The sequence below is a fragment of the Cornus florida genome, unplaced genomic scaffold (genome assembly GCF_030987335.1).
Source record: "Cornus florida cultivar Cherokee Brave unplaced genomic scaffold, ASM3098733v1 CherokeeBrave_3.0.0_Hap2_Chr05, whole genome shotgun sequence".
NCBI lineage: Eukaryota > Viridiplantae > Streptophyta > Magnoliopsida > Cornales > Cornaceae > Cornus > Cornus florida.
Window position 1 is genome coordinate 70,554,053 of NW_026775575.1, and position 18,474 is coordinate 70,572,526.

An 18,474-nucleotide genomic window follows, 5' to 3' on the forward strand; every position below is an offset into this window, starting at 1 on the left:
ATAAATTCCAGTTTGTTTATACCATGGCAATCGATAAAACTAGATTCACAAACACAAAAAATGAAGTAAAAGAACAAGCCATATGTTTTGTAATATAAATATGAAAAAATTAAAAATATAAACACCAAACGTTGTGTGATGTAGGTTCTCGTTTTTAATTTCATTTTAAGATAGAAAGAAGGTGGAGTGCCAATATCCTGACGAAAATAATATATATTTATATATTTATTATAATCGAGACAAATTCAAAATTTTGACGCTTAACCAACCCATTTCTAACCTTAGAAGCAACACTCGTATTCATTCCTGTATGTGTGGAGTGGGGTTGATTAATAATCGAATAATATCGTGTGTTTGTAAAAAGCCACATTGATGAAAAATATATTAATCAAGAGTGATAACACTCTCAGTGCATTGGAGATCAATTCAGGAAATTGTCCAATAAGAAAATCATTTGGAAGAGGGGATTTTTAAGGCACTTCTATCTTATGCACGAGTCCCTAGTAATAATTATTAATGCTAATTATTACTAATGCTAATTTGAAAGCAAAATTTGCATTTGGCCACCAGAATTCCAGCCCCCTTTTTTTTCTTGGTTGTGATAACAGGATATAACAGCGACAGCGAGCGAATATAAGTGTAAATTGACCTATTAATAAGAATATTTAATAATATCAGAATTATAAACCGGATAATACGTCTACGGTGAATCATATGTGTATGTAACTTCCTTCTCTCTTTTTGAGGTGCCATATAGCCCTTGACCAACGACTTTTCGATTTGCCCTTAATGGGCTACTTCAGGTTGGGCTTGCCCACTTTGCACTCCTAAATGTCCCGAGCTAAGCATGAGCTTATGCTTAGCTCGTTTTTTACGGGCCAAACCATTGTACAATACTACAATTGTACATTTCACACATTAATGAAAAAATAATAATTTTCCTGTCTGATTCCAAATATGGATGATAACCACACCGAGATTTTAAAAATATGTTGTGATTCGCTTGAAGAAACTTGTTAATCTTCAAATTTCCCATATTATTGTGCTTTCTCTGTTAATAGGAAGGTAGAAATTGTAGCATCTTGTTAATGCCGCCATACTTCTCTCCAAGGCTCTGCTTCATATGCGCCTTTAGTTGTTCCTTACTGTTTTTGATTAGTTCCCTGAAATTTAAAGAAAAGCAAAATCAATATAAAGGATTTGAATGACCACGAAAACAACAATGAGAAGAACAATAATAATAAGGCAATGCTTGAACTTCAAAAATACTCACGGTATAGAATTTATCCTTTGGATACATATCAGGAAGAGGACGCTTTCGGATTGTAGTACCCAGAGTTGGCATCTAGATTTCTAAGCACATTCCTGATATAGAAAGATGTGCATCATTAGCATAAAATACGACCAACACCACACAACTGAGTTAAAAGTATTCCGAATGCGCAAAGATCAACCGAGCACTTGAACTAGTATTCTATTCCAGAAGGGATCATTTGACCCCCTCCCCAAAATATTAAAAGAGAACAAGATAATATAAGCCATAGGTTATATATGACTCTATATGTAAACGCTCACCTAACATTCAGTACGCACATGCTTCTTAACTTCGTCATAACTCACCCCACATTCTCCATTTTGCTGGTTGCTTTTCTCCTCAGATCTTCGAAGAAATTGCTGCTTCGGATACCTCTTCCTGGATTCATCCCTGGCCTCAAATCTGTCAATGAAATCTGCATAGCTTGCTGCCTCATAACCATTCCGACCGTCACTTTTGACATCATAATCCAGCTCAAAGGTCTCCAATTTCTCCTCCGGCGCAATGTTTTTATCTGTCCACTTTGCTTCCACCTTACTACGCCTTCTGAAAAGGCAGACACAAAGTTCATGTTACTGAATCATAGTTTTCCAACATTTATAATATAGATAGATAGAGTCTGAATGAAAAAAAAGATGAGTTGTTGCCACAATTGAATTCCCAATGCTCACAACCCAAGAGAGGGCGTTCTACAAAACACAACCCACTACCCATCATGAAGTAGAATATTTCATCTCTGATTCTAGCAGGATGGCATAGAACATTGGGTTGGGGGCGAGGGACCACGAGTAACAGGGAAAAGAGAGGGAGAGAACTCTCTGCTTTAAATATATATTCTGGAAGTGTTGAAATAAGTTGTTGGCAACTTCTAAAGTGCTATAAGGTTATGATGCAGCTAATTCGTTTGCCATGAGTTATGAAATGCAAGAGGCTCCATAATTGCTATTTGACGTTATCACGTAATATGAGATACCACTTACTAGACATATCCTTGCAACAAAACACAGTCATCCCATCCCCCCTTCCCTCCTCCCCCAAGGCAAGATTGCAGCAATGTAAGTTCACTTTGTAATACTCCAAAGTGGACACTACATTAAAATATTCCATGATTGATATCTAATCTGATTCAATCCTTCATAATGGTATGTATATTTTACAAACTTCAAAGTAAAGAAGAACACAGAAGACACAGAGACAGATAGATTTGGTGCTCACCTCACATCTTCAAAGTGCACTCCAGATTTTTGTTTGAAATAATGTTCTTCATCAGAATCAGAATCAAAATCATCACTGTCATGTCTCCTACTTTTCTTGTGCTTCCATCTTGATTTTTGCATCTTCTTGTTCCCAACATCATTATCAGAATCACTTTCGGAAGCACTCCCCAGATTACTTTTCCGATGCTTCTTCTTGATCCTCCTCACATGCTCCCCGCTACTACCTGTATCAGAAGAATCATCCCCGTGGTTTCTTCTTCTGCTTTCTTGCTTCTTGTGGCTTCTTGAATCAAGAAGCTTCTCCTCCCCTTCATTCTTCCTACTTTTAACACCCCTTCTCACATCATCATTTCCATTGTCAGAATCTTCCCCATGCTGCTTACCATCATCATTAAGGCCTTTTTTCAGTTTATGTCTTGCTTTATCATCATCATCATCACAATCTTCAGAATTTGAATAAATGTACAGCTTCTTTTGTTTGTCAAACTCAGATGTGCCTATCCCAAGAGCAGCTCTTAGTGTTTCCATCTGCTTCTCCTTTCGAGCAACAATCTGGTGGGTTCGTGTATCTGAATCCCTGAATACAGCATGCAGATAATTTGTTCATGTCTATTTCATAATCACAAAATTGAAGAGTATGATAGGCTTGATAGCTATCAAGTACGTCAGATTTAAAATTAAAACACAAGCATGAAAATAGTAATAAGTTACTTATCTTTTCTTTTTCTTGTTTTTTTGATAAGTAAAAATTTTATAAAAAAATAACTTATCTTTTCAAGCTTGAAAGACAGATTTTTCCTGCCCTAGCAGTAATCTCTGCAGCTGACAGAACAGCACAGAGCTTGCTCTCTTGTGAAAATAATTTTCATTATAAAACAAGCAAAGAAACATGTCAAGTTTTAGGCACCCAAAAACATTAAAAATATATCCCTCCAAAACAGAGCCCCAAAAGGACATGACAATGAAAAACATCACCCTAAACCTTGCAGCCAAAAGGAAAGGCGGCTTAGATTAGCTACTTCCACATTGCTCCCAGGGCGAATATTGACAGGGGACAACTGTGTCATGTCCGTCATATTATATTTACGTGATTTCATGCCACTAAATTGACAGGTTCAATAAAAACATATATAGCACACAATTATCAGTAATCATGATTATTCAGTTTAATTACCGGTTCAAATGATACCAAGAAGGCTTTATATTCAAAAAAAAAAAAGGGAGAATACTTGCAACCCAATTATACACTGCACCATTAACATTATCATAAAGGACAGGGACCGAATTGACAAGTTTAACGACAAAAAAGTGTATTATATACCTGTGAATAACATTAATAAGATAATTATTGCTGATAATAAAAACTTATAAAAAAAAATATATACTATTTTTATAAACAAATTGTACTTTAAAACAAAATTAAATTTATCAGAATTATAATGAAGGATTTAATCAAAAGAAAGAAATAAAAAAATGGAGTTGGAAGAGGGCACATACTGAAGAGAATATTACGTACCAAAGAATGCAATCTAACTAATTCATAGGTTCAGCCGTTTCTTTAAGACGAGCAAACATTTTGTTCTTCTTTTGACCCATCTATACACCTCTAAGCTTACATTAGTCTATTGAATATAATAATTTAAATATTAAACTCAGAAAAATATTTTTTAACCAAACTTCTCATTTTCACCAACATAACTACTAAGGCCTAAGATGCTGCTTACAGCTTACTTAACTCTGCGCAAAATTGCCACCAGCTATTTTATCCTCATATCTATCTATCTGTGTGTGTGTGTGTGTTAGTCTAAATAAGGACATAGATAGCAGGTAATGTATGTTATCGTGGCTCTAACTCGTTCGAGACATTAAAAATTCTACGTTTTAGGCCCTCGTTTTTTTTATTTCCATCTGTTCCCCCTCCATTATCAGGAAGTTTTCCTGATTCATTGCCCTGACTCTTTTAAGAGTTGCAGGAGGAGCAACATTTAATTACTTGCGTAGAATGCATTATATATAAACTAAATATCCAACACCCTTTAATATTTGAAGGGGAGAATTATTTCTGCCAACCCCCTCTCTACAATATTGCAGCCTAAGGACGGTTTAAAAAGCATTCCTCAAGTATATCTAATCTAGCCTTTGAAATAGAACTTGATTTTAGTTACTATTAAAAGCAAAATAAGTATTTCACCAAATCCAACCAAATACCAAAATTACACCACCATATGGAAATGAACCAACAAGCAGGCAGCTGGTTGAAAAAGACTTCTTATCAATTTTCCAACTTTGTCATACTTCAAACAAGTTTAAAATAAATATATATATATATATATATATATATATATATATAAGAATATGTCTGTGCAATGAACATTACTTGATGGTGGTGGCTGCACCAGTGACTTCATCAAACCCCTTGCCCGGGTGGACCTTCACACTTTTAGGCTTCCCGAAGAACTTGTTGGTCTGTATGTATCCGCTGGTACCGGAACCCCTGGGGGTCCGTAATCCAAGTCCATTGTACATTTCACTGCATAAACAAACAAAATTCACAGAATGAATGAGAAAACCCTAATATAAAAAGAAATTGAACACTCTGACTCTTAACCTTTAGTTTGGTACTCGGGAAAGTGGGAAAGAGTGTTTCTAGTAATGAATTTAATTTGGTTTTAACATAATAAATGGATCGATTAAACAAATTTAAAACATTTAACAAATTAATCAAAAACCCCAACCCTTTGTTTGGTTCTCGGAAAAGTGGTGAAAACAAATTTAAATATATTCACAGATTAATCGAAAACCCTAACCCTTCGTTTGGTTCTCGGAAAAGTGGTGAAGGTGATTTTAGTCATGAATTTCATTCGATTTTCACAGAATTGGTGAATCGATTAAAGACGAGATCTTAAAAACGAGAGAATTCATGAAACCCTAAATATATAAGTTGTAGAGAGAGATGAGAGTATATTCACCTGAATCAAGAAGAGGAGCGACGAACTAGCACGAAGGTCTGCCGAACACAGAGAAAGAGATTGCAGATATGAAGTTAAACGAAGAATATGGTAAGTGTAAACTTATGGTCAAAATATATGTATTCCATTTATTGGGCTGCGTTTGTTTTTTTTTTTTGGCACGGCTTGATTTTGAATATATTGGAACCAAAAAAAAAAAAAAAAAAAAAAATTCCTCTATGTTTGTAATAATTTATGCAAATTAATAGGAGTGACAAATTACAACACGACACAAGTTAAAATGATTTGGGTCTGGCATAAACGTGTTTGGGTCATAAAGGGGTCGATACGATTAACCCGTTTACATAATCGTAAACTGAATTATTATAGGTAGTTAAGTCATTTCAACATAAACATTATCTATGCCTTATAATATTTCTTTTTATTTTGAATATTTAGATTATTTATAACAATTTATTATTATTTAATATTTAATTAAATATTAAATATCTCGTTTTGATAAACAAGCCATTAAATGGGTTAGCACATTTACCTATTTAATAAACGGGTTGGGTTAGTATTAAGGATTCTTGACACGATTATTAAATGGGTTGAGTTTGGGTTTACCTATTTAGTATAATACCCTTACATCGACACGACACGAACACAAATGGTCACCCTTACAAATAAGTACATTATGTTAATTTAGCAATTAAAATATTTAAAATACTCCCATAATTCTTTTTCCTTTCTCTCTCCACTCTTTTTCCCACTGCAACATACATAACTGGATTGCGATTTTAAGGTCACCGAAATATAAAGCAAGGCTAAGCTCTCGGGTTGGTTATCGAATTATTATTGAAACCTGAAGGCATAGTTGATTGTCGTGACTGTCACCGAACTGTTGCTTACCAAAATAGTAAATGTTGTATTTTCTCTTGCTGATCAGAGCAAGCTATCATAGGTGGAACAAGCCGTCAAAGTTGGTTTCGTTATTCTGAGCTTTTTGCGGGGCTTTTGGACGTCTCTCTTCACATGACATAAACATAAAGCTTGGTCGGAATCATGAAGTGGGTCTCGTCACCGTCGAAACTAGCGCATTGAAGTTCTCTTTTTTGGGGCTCTATCTGTTCGGTGCTTCGCCGGAGTTGGGTCTCCATTATAGATAGGTACAGATCTGTGAAGGGCTCAGTGGGGGAGAATACCCCCACCAAGATTTTTTTTTTTATACTATATACCCTTGGAGAATTATTTTTTTGTACTTTATACCCTTAAAATTTTAAGTTTGCCCCCATTGATTTTACAAAACAACCCACTGCATATATATATATATTTGCCCTACTACATTTCACATATCCCTTACCCTTTCACACTCTCTAGGATTTCCCTACCGAGTCGCCCCCACAGATATAATTTTTCGAACCCGTCCCTGGTTGTAGAGCTTGTCGTTGCTCGGAGCTCGTGGTTCTGTCCACCGCTGAAGTTTGGCTATGGTTATGGGTGAAGAACCATGAATGGTTGCTAAAGGTTCGGTCACCTTCATACTTGAGGTTGTTGTCGTCACCAGACTGGGCCAATCCTTGCTAGACTCCCTGATTGACAAGATAACAACTCGTCTTGGCATTGTTCGTTCTCTAGAGTTTTGACAAGATGACGACTATTCACTCTCTAGAGTTTTAGCAAGACATCTTTTCATTGTTCGTGCTCGTGATTGGCAAGACGACGACTCACAATAGGTGCAGAGTAATTTACAGAGAGTGGCTTTGAAGAGAGAGAGAGGATAAAAGAAAAAATAAAATAAAATGAGGGTATTTTGGGATTTTTATAAAAATATTTGGACAAAATTGATGATTAGGAGGCAATTTGTTCAAAATTAAGAGGGATATTGTAATGTTGCCAATTTTTACCATTTTTTATTTTCTAGAAATTTCTGATTTTTTCCGAGGGTGATTTCGTCTTTTCTCGTTTTGCGTGTCGGACACCGTGGGGTGTACCGGTTGTGTTTAAGAATTGGTTGGGGGCATTCCATTGAATTCAGGACTCTTGAAAATGCAATGATTGCCATTTCGGTATTAATCTGTTTTTCAGACCGAAAGGTCCTAGGTGGGACCCGCTACCGGAATTGTTATGCACAGGGGTTGCGTCACGGGTCCATTGCATTTCATGCATATTTATTTTATGCATAATTTTATGTTGTGAGTTAAATTGTGTGATTGTGGGTTAATTAGAGTATATATTTATTTTGTGGTGAAAAATTAAGAAGGGTAGGATTTTTAATTGTGGTGGGACCCACCACTAAGACTTTTAGTGGCCATTAGGCCATTGTTTGGCCTCATTTCCTCTCTCTCTCCCCGGTACTCTCTCTACCTCTCATTTTCTTTTTCTTTTTCTTTCTCTTCAAAGCATCAAGCTTTGATTTCTTCCTCATCTTTGAACATTTGGTAAAACCTTATGAAGCAAAATTGAAGAACTCGTCAAGGCCGTCGATTTGATAGGAACCAAACACCATTTAGCCAAGCCTTAGGATTTCGAAATTAGGGCTTAATTTGGGAATTTTAGGGCTTTTCTCAATTATTGAGGTAGGGGTCTCTAATATATAATTTCTTATACTTTTGTGAGTTTTTTCTTTATAATTTGTTAATTTGCATGCTTATTAGTATAGATTCTTGCAAATTGCTTAAATGTTATATATGAAACATGTGACTATGTGTGAGTTGATATGTTGTGATTAAGTATGCCTCTGTGAAATAAAATTTGTGTTTTTGTATGCTTAATATGTTAGAACAATGTGGAATGAAAGCATGCGTTATGTATTTTAGAAATTTATTTTGAATAGCATGTGTGAAAATTCCATGGTTGAATTCATGATAAGAAGCATGAAGTATTTATGCATCCATTGGGAAAGTAAAGGGAAAAAATGTTTTGAAAACAAATAAAATTGTTTTAGGAAAATGTTTTTAAAAGTGTCTGTGAAAACCGGACGCCTAGGAGGCGCCTAGTGGTCCATGATGTTAATATGGTCTAGAGGGAACTAGGAAGAGACCCTAGCGTGGTTGAGCTAACTAGGCCGGATACAACGCCTTGGAGGTGCCTTGTGGTCGTGGATTGTTAGCCAATCCTCCTTTTGTGACGCCTTGGAGGTGCCTTGGGTCGGATTGCACTATCGGTTTCGAAGTTGAAACGGAAATGTTTCGAAAATGTGGAACGACATTAGTATGACATTGCATTACATTGGCATGCATTTTATACATATAGTTGGATGGCCTATTTAGTGGTTTTGATGATATTGTTGACGATGTTGTGTTTTTCCCCCGATTAATATGATCCCGTTTACTTTTATCCTATATTTTACGTGGATTCACGAGGTCGTAAGAAGTGTATCTTAGGTGCTTCCTACTGAGCTTTATACTCACCCCATTATTTTAATTCAGGAAAGGGAGGTTGCCTTGACGTTTCTAATGGGTGTTTGATGACTTCTAATGAAGCTTTGGGACATTCTACGTGTATCATTTTACTTGTACTCAATACATGTAAATCAATGTATATTTGTCTATGTAGGATTCATGGTGTAAATTGTAATTAATGTATAAAGAGGCCATGAGGCCATTTTGAATCAAATTGAATATTGCTTATACCCTTTCTTTACAAGCATTATTGGGATTTTCATGTTCAAGCCTTAAATCAGGTTTATAAGATGTTTTGGGATGAGTTTAAAGCTTAAATTTTGGCCATGGTAGATGCCAATGAGGTCCCCAAGGTCCTATGCACTTGCAGTGACCAAATTTTAGACTTCCCAGGTGGAGAGCCGGCTCTCCCCCTTTGGGAGTCGACTCTTTATAGCCGAGTAGCTAAATTTCGTCAAAAACATGGCGTGGAGCCTGTTCCTTTAGGGTCAAGCCTGCTCCTTTGGAATGGAGCATGCTCCTTCGGTGTGAGTGTAGCCTGCTCCTTTTGAGTGGAGTCGGTTCCTTTCGTAAAATGAAGGCGGCCAGAGCCGACTCCCTTGCTGCTTATCTCCTTTTTTTTTTTATTCAGATTGTGGATGGCTTTAACTTTCTCGTTTTAAATCCAAATGGGTTCATTCTTGAGTCAAATTTCAAGTATTTTTTGTCAACTTTCCAATGAAATTAATTTCACTCAAAAATTCAAATTGTAGAGAGAGTTATGACCTTTTTAGTTGGACTGCTCCGGGATTATTTGAAAACGAAAAGGGCAATTAGGTGAAATCTTCATTCTTATGTCCGGGACTTTGTGTCATAGGTTCAAATGACCCTTGTAACTTATGTTGACCTATTTAGACTCATTTAGAGTTATATAATTAATTTACACAACCTAGTTGACCGTTTTGTCCTCGGTTGTTTTCGGGTTCGGGTAAGGACCCGGCTAGTGATTCGGACTCACAGGTTTGGGTTGTTACAAATTTAATATCAGAGTAGTAGTTCAAATACCATTAGGACAACGGGTAGAGGCCTACCTAGGATTGCATGGAAAAGTTGAATTGCATGACTATGTGCTTATGTGTTAAGGTGTTCAATTGTTCGAAAGGCATGCTTACTTGTTTATCTGCCTATTTGCTTATATGATCACATGCTTATGTGTTTAAAATAATGTATATTATTACTATGATAATGATTGAAAATATATTAATTTTGATATGATGATAAATATAAGGAGTATGGTAATGGCAAGTGGTAGACACAGTGTGAGCAGTTTTTTTTTTTTTATGTTAATTGTTACGGCCCAAGTTTTTTTCAACCCGATGCGTCAGTGATGACCTAAAAGTTAACCCGAAAACGGATTCGAAATGCGTAAGCGAAAGACAAACCAAGATCTCTAGAGATATAAATTATCCCTAAGACACCAAAGTGACCTTCCCTGAAGTCACGGAACTTAAGGAAAGGCGAATGAGCAAACGAGAGTCAAAACGGGTAAAAATTGTTAATTAAGGGCAAGATGGTCAATCCACAAATAAAAAGAGAAAATTAACTCTAAATAAGTCAAACAAGGTGAATACAACATAATTTAAATATTTCACAAATTTCAAAGAGGTTCTAAAAACTTTGGCCAAGAATTCCACAAAACGTCCATTCCCGGTTTAAGCGAAAATTGATACTGTCTCACTAAAACATGAACAACTCTCACTGTGATTTGAATCTGAGAATGGTATAGGTACCATTGGAAAGCTGACTCAAAATTCTTGAGTTTAGGCTTAAGAATCACCCCATTTGGATTAGAAATGAAGAAGTTATGACCATTTGAAATCGGAACAACAATACTGAAACAAAATCTGGAAGGCTGGTGTATAAGGGCTATTTCGGTCGACCGAAATGGACAAAAACTTTCTTGAAAATATATTTTTGAGGGGAGGTTACTTTGGTAGACCGAAATAAGGCATCGGTCAACCGAACTGAGCCAAAACAGCACCTAAACTACTGGAAAATGAGTTTTTGTTGAACAATGAAGTTCCCAAGAGCCATCGGTCGACCAAAATGACTCGAGAAGGTGCTGAAGAACCTGTTATGAACAAGAAATGTTGAGGTTTCACCCAAGCCTCAAACTCCAACATGAATGTGGTCCAAAAACGAGATTTTAAGCTATGTAAGCATGCCAACAAGTGTACTTTAAGTATTGAAGTGTGTTACAATAGCCTATAGCCTCATTACATAACATTTACTCCGAATCACATGCCAAACCTCAAAGTTAGGAAAATTACATTTCAAATGCAAGACTTGGAATTTAAATGCATACACTTAAACTTCAAGTTTTGTGGCCTTAGGCCTCAAATCATACATATCAAATAGGTTATAAATAGTTTATCCAAGTACACTTTACATATTTTGAACCTAACTAAGTATTACAACATCAAAAGTAAAACTTAAACATGCTAACACTTGTATGTGAACAAGAATATTTTAAAAGAAACTTTAAATCTCCAAACCACCCAAGGCAAGTGCAAATCTCCGAATCTTAAATCCTGCACCTGAATAATACCCCCAGTAACTTCGGGGTGAGAAACATAAAGCTACTCGTAGGAAATGAGCATGTATCTACTGGATTTCTTACAGATTTTTACATTAACATGAAACAATTCAAAAGGGTCATGCCACCTAACGTCTATGTCAAAGATGAGACTCAGGAAGTATTTTAAGCTACTTTAAATCATTTCTAGCATAAAACACATCATTTATGCAATTTCAACAACATAGGAGCATGTTATACCAAGCAATAAGATATAGATTCTCAAAGTTATCAACTTGAAATCTAAAATGCGAAAAACAACTAAAATGGGTCATGCTACCTAACGTCTATGTTCCAAATAAATCTATAAGATTATTCATAAGTTACATTTGAACAATATAGCATAAATGTACTTAACAATATTAAATCGCCAATAACCAAAACCACAAGTCACAATTAAATATTGGTTGTCAATTTGGAATTGAATGCGAAATCAAATAGTGGGAGACTTGGACATCAAATCTAGGATAAAGCCAAGAACTATGGTTATTCCGAGCATTAACCCACTGGGAATACCACCCTAGTGCGTACTATAAAATAGGGAGAACTCATACCTCCCATACTAGAGCCAAACTCTAGCCATGTCTCAATAACAATGTCCCAAATGACTCAAATATAAATAAGTTAACAATTTATATACGAAATATATAATGCACGAAAACCACCTTCTGTGCACAAGTAGGTTGAAACCACACATTACATGCTCTAAATCCACAACTATTATAGGATGACAATGTCGAATCTTCAAAGTGCGATTCGTTATATGCTATAATAATATTACATGTCGAATCTTTAGTGTGCGATTCATTACACGCTATAACAATATAATTCAATATTGAAAACATAAACTCATGAATCTAATACAAGTCTAAAATCATGATTTAAACATATAACCAATGTCAACCACATGAACAAATCATTAATGCAATAGAAACGAAAATTAATTAAATAAACTAATTAATTTCTCTAAGTTTCAAATTTCAATCAAATGACCCCTAATTAACACATGTTAAATAACATAACATAGCCATTACATATCCCACATCAAAAACTTAATTATGCTATTTGAAACAATAAAATGAAATTTAATTAAATCATGGCAATCAAATCCCTAATTTCTAAAACAACATCAAATGGTCCTAAATTAACATGTACTAGTATACAAGTCCTAGTCATCACAAATATCAAATTAAAAACTCATTTAAGCTAATGGAACCATTAAATAGATTTTAATTAATTCTTTTAATTAAAATCTCTAGATTTTCATACTTATCCAAATGCTCTCAAATTAAAGTCTGTTAAAGAACATGCCAAGACTTAATTTAAAGTATATCACAAGTTAATTTTATGCAAGGTATATCCATGAGAATTAAACTTTCACCAAAGATAATTATTAAATAAAAAGTGCAATTCTTATTCAAATAATTCTAATTTAATATATGTTAACAAACATATTAAAGTCAAACTTTCTAGCATGCCACAATTTAATTCTAATTTATATATCATCATGAGAATTAAATCTTAAACATAGAAAATAATTAAATTAAATTCTAGATTATGAACAAAAGCATGCATACAAGTTGCATAAGCATCAATAGCATGCAAGACAACAAAAATATAAACTATAACATCCCTACCTCCATTTGAGATGAAATCTCAAATTCCTACCGAAAGAAAAGTGCTCTGAATCTGACGATACTCCTAAGTTATGTCGGGGACAACACGGTGATCATAAAACTCCAAAGAGGACATACCAAAATCCTAACTTGGTCTCAAACCCGAACTCAGAAAATGGCCAAAAACGGATTCTAATAGCGGGGAAAGATACGCGTAGTCAAGACAAACATAAAACACAAAGACACTACGACTTTTTAACAAATGAAAGAAGTCCAAAAGGAGAGAGAGAAGGTAGCAGCCCCATGATCTTCCATGGCTACCAGCCAAAAGGGAGGAAAAAGATGGAAAAAGTGATTTTTCACTTTAAGACATTTTATTTATAGTAAAACCCTAAAAGTGCCTTGAAAGGGCCCCACCGGATTCGAAAAAGTGAAATTTGAGCAGATGCGCTCCAATGGTGAAAATCTATGAATGAAAAAGAACTGAAATGAGAAAATATGAACAACAAAAGAAACGACATCGAAAATCGAGTCTCGAGCAGAAAGATATGCTTCAAACAATTTCAGCGGTAACCGGGGCCAGAAACCCTGAAACTAGAGAAAAACAATCAGAAGGAAATTCTAAGAGTACCGACTCAACAAAAAGTGAAAATGAATCCCGTACGAGGATCCAAGCTCAAAATAAGGCATTTTGCAATAACTTTCATTAATTACACAATGGCCCCTCCAAAAAGTGAAAACTGCATAACTGGCCTGGAATGAAAATATCTTTCAAAAATATTTTCTTAAAAATCCCTGAAATAAAATATATTTAAAAGATATTTAAGAAAAACACCCTAAGAAAAGAAAATATTTCTGAAGAACTGTGCATCCATGCCCCTATGGACACAGGGAGTAACCAGAGTACCTTTCTACAAAAGTAAAGATACGTATTTCGTATAAATCACTTAGAACGAAGATATGTGAAATCAAAAACCAACTCCGAACACAAAAAGTGAGGTTATGCCAACAAAGTGACAATCGGGGAAAAGACAAAATAGGGAAAAGGACGAAAAGTGAATAGTGTCGAAAAAATAAAAATGTGGAAATGACTCGGTCCTCAAAGGAAGTTATCAATCCAAAGAAAAGAGTCTCAGAAATCATTCCAGAGCACTCAAGACGACACTAAATGACGAGAAACTGAACTCAGAAAAGAAAATATCAACGGAAAAAATATATATCCGTGAAAATTTGAGAAGAAGGAAAGGAAGAAAAATGATAGGGTCATTACATTAATGCGACAAGTTAGGAGCATGGTTGTATCATGGAGTGGGTTATGATTATTATCAGTATATATCAATGTGTTTATGCGGTCGAGTATTGGATGGTTGTGTGAGTTTTGACTTGAGTAGGCGAGAAGTTCGGTTGCTCCAAGGTTGTTCGGTGCCAGTTCTTATCGAACGAATGACTTGGTCTTTTAGCTCGTGGCTTGAGTTATTTAGTGTGTAGTCATTTTAATCTTCTCGGTGCATTTTGTGCGGTGCTTAGAGCACAATTTTAGGATGGGCTTGTATTTCATAGTTGGGTGTCTATGTTGTGTATGAGTTTTATGCATCGGTGTATGGGTTCTTGTGACCGTGGAGATCAGGTGTGTGAGATGGAGTTTTTGTGGGAGAATGGTATGACCTTAGGAGGTTAGTGTTTGTGACTTGGGTCACGATTTAATGCTGAGGTTCTTTTCTAACCAGTCGTGGTAAGTGTGATAGAGGTTATTTAAGTCACGAATGTAGTCTAAGGGTTGTAGATGTGTATTTCTGATTTTCTGGTACGGTCTAAAGAAGCGTGTTGGTTCTAACTGTCATGGGGACTTGTTGGATTCTGTAGGTCTATTGTGACATAGGACCGGTTGCTAGATGTAGATCATTTCATGATCTTGTAAGAGTCTGTTTTAAAGACTGGTTTATCGAGGGGTGATCCCTATTTCAGAAAATTACAAAATGTGCTACGAGTAATTGACTCTCAATGAGTCGATTGCATGGCTAGATCGATGACTGGGGTTTTGGGTTGGCACGACAGTCTAGAGAGTCTCGAGGTGGTATATAGTGGTTAGTTTTAGTTATGTAGAGCACGATTACACGATTAGGCAGCTTGTGTGAGGTCACTGAAGTGCTCGGTCGTTTGCAGATGAAGTAATTTATGGTAAGTACTATGTTACCAAATAGACTATGTTTTGGAAGTTGAAAGTTATTGTAATACCCCTAATTTTAAAATGATAGTCTCGGTATTTATTTATTTGTTTTAATTATATTGTTAATTATTTAATTGATTATTTAACTAATTACTTATGTGTTTAATTGAATTAGGTATTTCTTGATTATTTAATTATGTGTCTATGTATTATTTGTATTTGTCTATGTGTTAATTATTTAATTAGATTATGTGCTTAAATGGTGTTTTGATTAATTGTAAATTAAATGTTTTCTTTTATTTTATTATTTTATTTTATTTTTCTTTATGGTTATGGTTAGTAGTAATGGACCAACCAATTGGGTCCCATGGACTACTTGGATAGGAGGTTGGATGTGTGTGGATTATTACCCATGGATAGTTGTGTATGTATGTATATATATATATATATATATATATTATATACATTTATAAAAAGAAAAATAATTTATTAATTACTTTTATGGTAACTTGGGTAGTAATATTTAATCTTATGTATATGTTTTATATTTAAATAACAAAAATATACATAAATTTGATACGTGTTATGTTTTAAGTTACTTTATAATATTATGGTAACTTAAGTATTATTGGATAATCTATTAATAAATAATGGAATGTGTATAATTTATTTATTTAATAAACATATACATAAATTATATACGTAACATATTTTACTTACCTTTTTAATATATATAAAAGGGAAAGTAATTTATTAATTACTTTTATGGTAATTTGGGTAGTAATATTTAATCTTATGTATATGTTTTATATTTAAATAATAAAAATATACATAGATTTTATACGTGTTATGTTTTAAGTTACTTTATAATATTATGGTAACTTAAGTATTATTGGATAATCCATTAATAAATAATAGGATGTGTATAATTTATTTATTTAATAAAGATATACATAAATTATATACATAACATATTTTACTTACCTTTTTAATATTTTAACATTTTTTTTTTTTTAAGTTGACTTGGATTGGGAAAAGGGTTAGGGTTATTTTATTTAACCTATAAATATATAGCTATAGGTTGTAAAAGGTGGTAGAAATATTCACGTGATATATTCTAGAGAGAGAGAGTTAGAGAGGGAAGGAGGAAAATGAAGGAAGGAGGAAAAAAAACCCTGTAGAAAGAAGATCAAGGAAAAAGAAATTTAACTTTCGATCCGAAAGTTTAAGGCAAGTTCTTCTTCTATCTCTTTCCCTTTGATTCGTGTTTCTATACATGCCTAGTAAATTCCAGGATTTATTAAACACATAAAATTAAATAATTATGTATGTTTAATTGGATTAAAATATAGGTTTTATGAAATTGATTCATATCTGTTCTTGAGTTATGAATTGATAAATGCATGATTTTGATTTGATTTCCGGTTTGAATTTTTATATGTTTACATTATGTATTTTTCATATCTATGGAATGATGGAACGTAGAAACATGCCTAGGATTCCTGAACATTAAATAGGAACTAGGTTTGGGTTTAAATAAATTTAAATAGATTCAATCATAATGATGCTTGCTATTTGAATGTTTTAAACAAACGAATGGATTTAATCTTTTAAAATGTTTTAGCAATTAAGATTAAATGTGTAGGATGAATTGGATATGGAGAATGTTTAGTTGATGGTACAATAAAATATCATCATGTATAAGATTCAGTTTGTGTAGGACATATGATATAGGAAGCTTAAATAAATAATAAATCATTCCTATTTTGTGATAACTTGATATCATATTATCATAGTTATTTCTGGATTGTTTGATGTATTTCCTTAATCGTTACATCAATTGTTGGATTGTGTGGTTTAATGCACCAGTATGGGACGGTGGCATTTTAGGGACGGATTAACTTATCAGTTAAGTCCTACCTATTTTATATAAGGGAATGGATTAACTAAAATGTTAAGTCCTACTTATATTCAAGTCAGGTCAGCTGAACAAGTTGAATGACTTTTAGAGGATTAATTTATTATATAAGGGAATGGATTAACTAAAATGTTAAGTCCTACTTATATTCAAGTCAGGTCAGCTGAACAAATTGAATGACTTATGGAGAATTAATTTATTATATAAGGGAATGGATTAACTAAAATGTTAAGTCATACTTATATTCAAGTCAGGTCAGCTGAACAAGTTGAATGACTTATGGAGGATTAATTTATACTGGATACGATGGTTACTAAATTTTATATGTATAAGTATGGTACCATGATATGAGCTTGAGTCTCAGGATCAGTGGTTAGGGCGCGTATATCGCCAGGGATATGTAGCTAGATATAGTGTAGTTATGTACCCTGGTAGGTATAGGTACTCATGCCCACTATATGTGCGTTTTGCATGTTGCCTACTATTCAGGTTGAGACAACCCTATAGTCTAGTGAGGTTCCTTTAGTGTGTGTATATATATATATACGGGCTACTAGTTACTGTTGGATTGACTAGGATGTATACGTGTATCAGATCTCTGCTTGGACTGTAGTAGAGTAGAACTTGTTTGTGGGCCTAACCCACCATTATTTTTCAGGTGTTCGTCAGGAGCAGAGGTTATTCGTGCTGAGCGATGATCAGTCTACTTCATTCTTCCGATGCTACATAGGGTTCCTTTATGATTCAATTTCCTGATTTAGACAGTTATTGATGTCATTTGTTTAGTTTAGATTTTCTAGGGGTCCACACAGTATGGATTCCCGAGTTGTATTTTGGAGTATTTTGGAGGATCAGTTGTATCAGAAGAGTTTATTAACTAATGGAAAAATATTATGAGGTTTATTATTAGATTATCATTTTAGTTTCTTGTCAGTATTTTATTTATTCTTCTTTATTCTTTTGTACTCTGTATTCGTTTATTATCAATTTATTTTGATATCCTCGGGTATTCGGGCGTGGGCCTGGCCAACCCGCATTCGGAAATCCGGGGGTATCACAGTTATGGGCTGGAGTTGTATTTCAAGTTGTGTCTACAGTATCAGTAGATAGTGCTTGATGTTTGTGGATCTGAAAAGGTAGACTGATGATAAGAAAGATTGGTGCGAGGTTGATCTTGTAGGTTTAGTTGGTAGCCCCATTTGACTTTTGTCGGGGCCAAGGGTGTTTTAAGGAATAGGATTGATGAGAAGTAATGATGTGGAACCTAGGGCATAA

General features: G+C 34.4%; 1 protein-coding gene across 2 annotated transcripts; it reads right to left on the minus strand.

The window, feature by feature from the left end:
* Nucleotides 1-652: 652 nt before the first annotated feature.
* On the minus strand, nt 653-5,605 carry LOC132306798 (histone H2A.Z-specific chaperone CHZ1-like). 2 transcript variants are annotated; one of them, XM_059804373.1, is made up of 6 exons: nt 5,502-5,605; nt 4,910-5,062; nt 2,531-3,109; nt 1,621-1,861; nt 1,274-1,365; nt 653-1,163 (listed from the first exon to the last, which is right to left on the minus strand). In XM_059804373.1, exons 2-5 carry the CDS (start codon nt 5,056-5,058, stop codon nt 1,354-1,356), a joined length of 981 nt encoding a protein of 326 aa, XP_059660356.1. In that variant the 5' UTR covers nt 5,059-5,062; nt 5,502-5,605; the 3' UTR covers nt 653-1,163; nt 1,274-1,353. The 2 variants fall into 2 exon arrangements, with proteins under 2 accessions (XP_059660356.1, XP_059660355.1); XM_059804372.1 differs by having other exon boundaries at nt 1,576-1,861.
* Between the last annotated feature and the right edge of the window lie 12,869 nt (nt 5,606-18,474).